Below are 8619 nucleotides of genomic sequence, written 5' to 3'. Positions count from 1 at the left end.
CAGACCTAATAAAAATCAGAACACAAAAATTATTTTAGTTAAAACTTTATTTATCAGTGCATGAACAGAATGTCATGACCAGATTAATTTCTTTCACCGTTTTATATATATTTATTTATATACTCATCTTTTTAATTACTTAAAAAAATAATGGGGTGATTTACAGATTTTTTTTTTTTTTTTGAATGATGAAAAGTATTTATACAGGTGCTGTACATTTTATAAACATTTACAACTACTATGATATAGAGAGTAAAATGGTTTCTTTTTTCTGTAAGGTAAAGCAAAGCAAGGCCCCAGTTTTATGTACATAAGATACAAGACAAACAAAATCACAGGAACGGAACACACCCAGTTTCATTTTCAGTAAGCTCATGTCAGTAGTCAGTAAAGGTTTCACATACTTTATCAAGACCAGTTTTTGAATATCAGGCAATTTGCATATATATATATTTTTTAAATATCAAACCAGCCAACTAATAGTAAAATGAATTATTTGGATATGTGTCACAAAACACAAAATCAGCTGGAGAAGTATCAAAGCTGCTACTTGTTCTACTTCCTACTTTTGAATAGAAGGGGGGAAAAGAAGACAAAACTGCACAAAATCACACACATAATGAGAATCACAATGGCTTTTTAAACTTGAGAATTTGTAGACTACTGTGTATACATTTTGATATGCTCATGGTAACCCTAATCACGTGTCAGAGGGCATTTTACAGACAAATCGATATGGGAATGTAGTCTGAGCCACATTTCACAGCCCACATAGACGTACGTTCAAATGAGCTACATTTGATGTGCTACATGAGTTTAAGTTAGACCATTTTCTTACATTACTTTGGAGCTTTCAAACAAGCATAGAATGTATGTAGAGAGAACGTGTTCTTGTTTTGGATACACATACTCAATAAGATCAAGTTAGTATTGCATTACCAAAAAAAAAAAAAAGCAGATTCATTAGTGCTATCCAAGTTAGAAAGAAATAAGACAAAATATATTGGTTAGATTGTATGCAAAAATATGATTTACTCGCAGATACCTTATCTTCATTCATCTCAATGATATGACAAAGTGTTTAGTCCACGTCAATGCACACACCATGCTATATGGTCTACAAAATATAGCTGTAAAAGCTACAGTGATATGAAACATACATACCCTTAAATATGTGATGAACAGAAGTGGGCTCTCGGGTGAAACAAGCTCTTCAGAATCTGAGCTGAACCACAATGTTCACACATCACTGCAAATGTCTATATAATTTCTGTACATTTTCATTTGAATTAATCATACAGGCTTCATAGACACACATAGTAAACAATATACTAAAGCACAAGTGTCTGGTCGCTTAAAGATGGATATGTATCAACCTTTGGAAAAGGATCTAAAATACACGACAAAGCTGGTAACTAACGTTCAGGCTAAATACTGTGTCTGCGCACACCCTGATTACCTGTTTGGACTGCATGTCAAAGGATGGCACAATCAAGCCATGCTACTGTGCCCAGCACTGAATGAATGCAGTGAAGCCAACTTTAGCTTTCATTCTTGGTTAACCATGTTAGCTACGTATAGTTATTCTAGCCTTCACATGGCTAAACAAACAGCACAGATGCATTGAGTTTCACACTGCACAGACATGCAGCAAATCAAAATGGGTGTAACAATACAATGTAACTGACCGCATACACGTTTCCGAATCTTTGCATGAGTGTGAAATAAGAACAAAATCAAAAACAGACAAAACGTTCATTCACACTTCTGGAAAACGAAGCGTTTCAATTTTCACACCTTACAGGGTTTCACAGGAGCGCTGGGTTTTGTGTCGAGCCTTTCAAAAGCAGAAGTCTATGATTGGCACAATACAGGACCGAGGTGTCTTACCAGGGACACATGCACCTGCCTTGGACGAGGACACACCGACTGAACAGATCCTTCAGGACACCAAATACCATCTCAGAGTCCATGAACATACAGCATGCTGTAAACGTCATGTAAAAAATATGCATCAAATACACAGTGATTGAGAGAATCCATCGTTTGGCCACAGGTAGCCTCGCTGTTCTGCCGATTCCACTCTGATTCGCGCTGACTCTCTCAGATCCCTTCCACCTGAGACTGGATCTTAGCAGAGCTGGGGACTTTCCATGGACCAGGGGTTATGGGGGCTTTCTTGGCATTCCCGTTCCAGGAGATCTCTGGCGGGACGCTGATAGACCCCCTCGTCTCTCTCTTCCCCTCCTCGGCCACCAATCCTTTGGGCCAGCCTTCTTTCACCTCTCTGTCCTTCTCCCGCTGACCCTTGTGTGTCGGCAAGCTGGCCTGAGGCTCTGCTACCGCCCTCTCCATGGGTATGTGAGACCAGGGAGGTGCCTCCTCTCTCTGTGCCCCCTTCTCCAGGAGACGGCGTTCCATTTCAGGCTTGGTCTCCCCAGTCTCCTTATCCTGTCGGAGGAACTCAACGTCCTCACCCTTGCGCCTTCTATCTCTCGATGCTCCAGGGCCAGCGGTGGGCCTCAGTTCATCAAACTGCCTCAGTGGTTCCTCCTGTGCCCTGGACAGCTGCCTGGTCCCAGTCTCCTGCTCCTTCCTGGGGCTCTTCCTGGGGCTAGCTGAGCGACTCTCCCTCTCCCGCGGGGATTTTTTGTCTGTGTACATGTCCAGGCTCTGCATGCTGGAGTGCATGTTCTTGCTCCTTGAACTGGCAGAGGGCTTCTTTTCCACTTTCCGCGGGCTGCGGGAACGCTCCTTCACCTCCAAGCTCGGTGCGTCCACCCACCAGGGGCTGGCGGGGTTTTCGCTTGAGTCACTCTTCCTGGGTTGGGCTCTAGGATCTCTGGGCTGGGAATGTTGCCCACGGGAGGGAGCTGAGGCTGGGGAAGGGACTTCCTCTGGGGTCGTGGTCCAGGTGGGAGAGTGGGCGCTCTCCAAGGATGAGATGGAGGCGGAGGGCAGAGGTGCTAGTGCCGATGGCTCATCAGGTGCAGGGGATCTTGAAAAGTTTGCGTGCGGGCCTGTCGCCATCTCCTTGATGCCTGAAACCAACATGGAACATTAATTCAATTAAAAACAGCTCTCAGGAAATGATCAGAAACAAGATCAAAAGGTGGCAGTCATGTACTAGAGAACGGATACAATTTTTTTTTTCTTGTACAAATAGGCTTCTGGAAATTTAAAAAACTAAAATCTTAGTCTGAAGGTACAAACTATACACAATTACTGTCTTTCTTGACCCATTTATGCACAAAAAAGGTTCTGGGTGTACACCCTGCTGGGTTTTTGGCCTTAAGTAACCGTGATTAGCATCACTGCCGGAGTGAGTCTTAGTCGGCTCAGCGCCAACATTTCTGTTTTTCCTCAGGGCTGCTGCTAGAGGCGAGGGAGCAAAAAAAAGTGTCAACCAAGGTGAATCAGGAAGGGAGTTTTGTGTTTTACTCAAGGCGCAAGCACGCTTGTGCCCCAGAAGGCAAAGGCGAGTTTAAGATTCAAAAGAATAATCCTTGCCTTACAGCAGTGATAATAATCCTCAGTGGTAAAACATTACTTAGTCACAGCAATTTTGCATCTAATTGGTTGGCTATTATTGTTATATCCTTGGATGAATCAACAAGCAATTTCAATAATTAGTCAAGCAACTATATATTGCACAAGATATAATCGCTTTTTATGTAAATGATGTTGGCAAGCAAGGCGAAGGTGCACATCAGTGTTTATTCCTCTGCAGAGGCGCTGATCTCTGCTTACGATAAAGCTTAGGAGAGAGCAGCAATCACAAGAAGAGCAGCTGTAAACACCAGGACAGTCATGCTTAGTAGAGGAAGAGCGACGTTTACCAAGGCTACAAGGGACAGACCAAGAGGAGTCTTTAGTGATGCTCTGGTTTCATGTAGAAGCACAGCGTGGAAGAAGAGTTCAGGCCTAAAGAGGAGACAGACAGACAGAGAGAGAGAGAGAGAGAGAGAGAGAGAGAGAGAGAGAGAGAGCAAAGAGTGATAGAGCAAGACAAAGAGCAGAGGCAAGAGTGAGATAAAGACAGAAAGCAAGAGATTGACAGACTGAGAAAGGCATGTGTAGGGAAACGGGAAGGTTCACAACACTGTCGTCTGAACCGCTCTGGAGAGCCGCTCTGGAGAGCCGCTCTGGAGAGCCGCTCTGGAGAACAGACTGCAGTGCATGCAAACAAGGACTGAAGGAATATTTACACTGTGTATGCAAAGCGGGGGGGGGGGGGGGGGGTGCAGTTGCGACCACAAAGTGCACATCACATCACATCACATCACATCACATCACATCAGCAGACGCAACATCCATTGGCATATTCTGTCAGGTAGCAGTGCTGTATCAGTAGCAAATCACCTTTTAAGGGTATAAATATTAATCTGGACGCCAACAGCACTGTGAGAACATAAATTACATCCATCTGCAGGACCTGTCACAATACATTCATTAATAAATGTGTAATTTAAGAATGAATTAAACTGTTTTTTTGCTAGCAATCTGAGAAACTTCCTGAGAAATTTAAAATTTAAGAAGATTACCTACTTGTGAAAGTATTGCCACCTTTTCCTCAAGGATAATATTTGTAGCACAAGGACCATTTTCCAAACACATTGTCCTAGGGCACTGGATCTAACTGAACGTTAATAGCTGCAATTTGTGATCAGCCATAAACTCACTGTGTTTGGGTATCTGGTAACTAGCTGTACTTCAGAGTAGGAAATAGGCGCTGGTATACCATAGCTAATTCACTACGGTCAGCTATACACTATGGTTAAAAAGAAAAGTTACTCACTGTGGTCAGGTATCTGGACCGCTCTGTGGCGTGACCATTACTCTCTGTGGTCAGGTATCTGGACTGCTCTATGGTGTATTCGTTACTGACTATGGTCAGGTATCTGAACCGCTCTACGGCGTATTCGTTACTCACTGTGGTCAGGTATCTGGACCGCTCTACGGCGTATTCGTTACTCACTGTGGTCAGGTATCTGGACCGCTCTATGGCATCCCCGTTACTCACTGTGGTCAGGTATCTGGACCGCTCTACGGCGTATCCGTTACTCACTGTGGTCAGGTATCTGGACCGCTCTATGGCATATTTGTTAGTCACTGTGATCACGTATCTGGACCGCTCTATGGCATATCCATTACTCACTGTGGTCAGGTATGTGGCCCTGGCCAGGCCGCAGGAGCAGCAGGACTTTGGTGCCTCCAGCCTGGATCAGCTCAATGGCGCGCGTGTGCGTGATGCCCTGGGTGGGCTCGCCATTGATCTCCACTATCTGGTCCCCCACCTGGCAAGACAAATGATCCGTCAGCCCCCCTCATGTGAAATAACCATCGCACCACGCTGACGCTGGTCCGCTGTCAGGACTCACGTGTATCCTGCCATCCCTGAGCGCGGGGCCGTCCTCGGCCAGCCGGAGGATAAACAGGCCCATGTTGTACTCCTTCCCTCCGCGAAGGCTGAAGCCGAAACCTCGAGACCCCCGCTCCAGCTCCACAAGGAAACAGCCCTGCCACGCAAACAACAAGGGAGATTTTTCCCCAAACACCAGAATCATTTTTGTGTTCGACCATTTATTTCTGAACAGATATCTTGCTCAAATCTTCTTACAACCAAAAAGCCAAGCTAGATATTTTGTCAAAGTACCAAGGTTACAGAATGACATGGGCATTGTAACATGGGATTGTCACTCCCCAGGCCATGCAGATGGGGTGGCTGCAGTGAAATCTGGCTGAAGTAATCACATTTCCCATCTCACATTTTTAGCATTAAGCCCTCGTTTGAATTCGAGTATGATGCATAGTTTTGGGAGCAGGCATTAGGATGGGGGTTTTACCCTTACATAGATCAACCGCGCCAGTAAGGCAGGAAAGACATCACAGTAAGACCATCTGAGTCTCACCTGTTTGGGGCCTGAGGTGATCATCGTGGCAGTCTCACTCTTGGGGAGGGACTTGTACTCGGCCCAGGCCACACCCTCTTTCCGCTCCTCCGCTTCCAGGCCGTTCCTGTAAAGATTGCCATAGAAACCATCACCATAGAAACGGGGTTCCAGCACCCAGCAACCCAGGATGCAGTATCAAAGCTTTCCCGCTTTTCTGTGTGACATGGAATTATCTGGTCTGCCTCCGAGGAGACTGAGTTATATGGATATGAGCTGCAACTCCTACGGTGCAGCACGGGCTTCTCGCACAGAGACTGGGATTCAGATCCCCACAGAGCTCATCACAGCCCCTTGCTGAGAGCAACAACACCGAAGCTCTGATAATGAGGACAGAGTACTGCGTTTTGCTGCCACATGTCCACAGACTGTACACTGGGATCCTTATCCCCATTCATCACGGGACGCCAGTGCACCGTGACTCCATACAATGTAGCACAAAGCTGCAGTCAGCTGGTTAGGACGTGTGCTGCAACGAGACAGAACGTGCAGCGGTCCAGAAGTGTGGCGCGGCCATATGCGCCTCGAAACAGAATGTCCACCCCCTTTCATACTGAGAATCCAGCTGAATTGTGCCTGGCTTTGAGAAAGAAATAAAGAAACCTTCACGTTGGAGGAGAGGAAGAAGCGTGTAAACAAGGGAGGACTGTGTTCTGACTCTGTGAATATTAGGTGTAACTGCTTAATGTCCCGAGCCAGGCAATCCTCTTCAAAGTGAAAGATCAAAGGCTGGGGATTGAGGTGCAGTCTGTCCATCACCCATCAGGTGGCAGTAGCGAGCTCCCAGCAATGCTTCTCAGTACATCTGAACATACACTGGCGGCAACCTCCACTCCAGGCCTTCTGCTAACAGACCATTTGTAATCTTCCCAGACTAGCAATCTGGACATGTGGTTATTGGATTTAAACCCTGACATCTACAGCTGATCTGCAGTTGGTTTGGAGCTGAGCCAGGGAACATGCAGGTATGGAGTGTGGGGTAAAGGATGGGTAAGGAGAGTGAAGCGGAGGTGGGCGTGGGCAGACGCCCTGTGATTGACAGGGCTGTTGGGGATCAGCCTCGTACCCGTCATCCTTACTGGCGACCTGCTGGCCCACGGCTTTGTGCAGCGTGGCCGGGCTCTGCTTGGCCGAGCTGGTGCCTGATGGAGGTCCGCTGTGCTCTGAAAAACAAACAGGGTGGGTCAGTGGAGTGCACACGCACGCAGACGGGCACGCGTGCACGCGCCACGTTTTTAAATCCAGCATCTCTCATGCGGGAAGGGCAGACGCAACAGCGCCACTGTTGGTGCGCCGCGTGGCGCTACACTGGTTCTAAACCGGAAAAGTCACGGATGGAACTACGTTTCCCAGAGTTCAGCGGCTCACCCTCCTCAGGCAGCACGGTGAGGGTGACGGTGGTGCCTGCCTGCTTGATGAGCTGCACTATGTCATTGTGGGACAGCTCCACGATGGACTGTCCGTTGACAGCAGAGATGCGGTCTCCCACCTTTATCTTGCCACAGCGGTCCGTAGGACTCCCATCGATAATCCGTCCAATTTTATGAGGGATTACTGAAGGAACAGAGGAAGACAAAGTGATGATCTAAATGCCATAAATGTAAGAGAACCATATAATAAACGAGAGAGAGAGGATTACACGATTACTCACTGATAACTTTGAAAATACATTAAATTCTCCTTAAAGGTTGGCTGGGTGTGCAACAAACACCAGGCTGTAGTGAAGATAAACTACAAATTATTCGCCTGACAGGATGGGCCTTCTCTCAGCCCAGGACCCCTCTGGGGCTGTAAACAGCCAAGATTATCACGCTGGCCTAGCTTTCTGACCATTCCCCCTCTACTTAGGTGTCGTAAAACCCACAGATTGGAATGCGAGAAGCTCTTACCAGCCTGGTTATGCTTCAAGGGACTGTGACCATAAATTCTATCAGACTCAAACACTTACCAGGACAACCAGCTTTTCTCATCCCTCAGAAATATGTTCAAAGTAACAACATGCCATTTAACCTACTATGATGTCAAATGACAATCGCTCAGTAATTTGTAGTCATTTTAATATAATCTCCAAATTGTGACGTCTGCTTCTGTTATTTGATAAATAACTATTGTTTCATTTTTCTGTTCTGTTCTGAGGGGAGACAAAAACTTCAACGTTTCATTTTCTAGACTAAGTCAGTAACCTCTCGTTATGAAGTTAGACTTGAATCTCACGTCATCCTAGTTTATTTTTAAAATAGTTTTATTTTTCACATTTTTTTTCTTTATTACTTTACTAATATCTCATCATAGATGTATTAGTCAGAATTTGCTCATCACAGCTTATATCAAACAAAAGTGCCTGGTCGTGTTGACGAAGGATGGAGTCTCATTGCGCTGCTGGCTTTAACTCTATGACTTTCTGTTGGTCTTGCTGGCTGATGAGTAGACTACCCATCTGGTTCTCCTTTCTCTGTTCTTTATTAACCTAATGAGCCATCTTTATCCGCCAGGAATCATTTGTGTTCATTTTCACTGGGGTGCATTGTTATGATTGTAGTTATGCTAGTGAACTCGACACTCCTGGTGATTAGTAGACTGTTTTTCCTAAGCGTCCCTTAGTTATTACACCTGCGAGTCAAGAGTGATGTTCTAACATTTGGTAGACGAGAAATAATCACGTATCGAT

General features: G+C 45.7%; 1 protein-coding gene across 2 annotated transcripts in view; it reads right to left on the bottom strand.

Annotated features, from left to right (window-relative positions):
* Positions 1 to 599: 599 nt before the first annotated feature.
* Positions 600 to 8619, bottom strand: part of magi3a (membrane associated guanylate kinase, WW and PDZ domain containing 3a) — an 87777-nt gene continuing 79757 nt past the window's right edge. The window contains exons 16-22 of one of the 2 annotated variants that reach the window (XM_027008476.2): positions 7320 to 7505; positions 7018 to 7114; positions 5913 to 6018; positions 5382 to 5519; positions 5159 to 5297; positions 3840 to 3924; positions 2956 to 3041 (exon numbers count right to left, since the gene is read on the bottom strand). In XM_027008476.2, the coding sequence (XP_026864277.2) occupies positions 3872 to 3924; positions 5159 to 5297; positions 5382 to 5519; positions 5913 to 6018; positions 7018 to 7114; positions 7320 to 7505 (719 nt within the window). In that variant the 3' untranslated portion in view covers positions 2956 to 3041; positions 3840 to 3871. Of the gene's footprint in view, positions 3042 to 3839; positions 3925 to 5158; positions 5298 to 5381; positions 5520 to 5912; positions 6019 to 7017; positions 7115 to 7319; positions 7506 to 8619 lie in introns of both variants that reach the window. The other variant, XM_027008475.2, reaches the window with a different exon arrangement.

This window comes from Electrophorus electricus, chromosome 22 (genome assembly GCF_013358815.1).
Source record: "Electrophorus electricus isolate fEleEle1 chromosome 22, fEleEle1.pri, whole genome shotgun sequence".
NCBI classification, from domain to species: domain Eukaryota; kingdom Metazoa; phylum Chordata; class Actinopteri; order Gymnotiformes; family Gymnotidae; genus Electrophorus; species Electrophorus electricus.
Note: the sequence above shows the minus strand (reverse complement) of the source record. Positions and strands in the feature narration are given on the sequence as shown.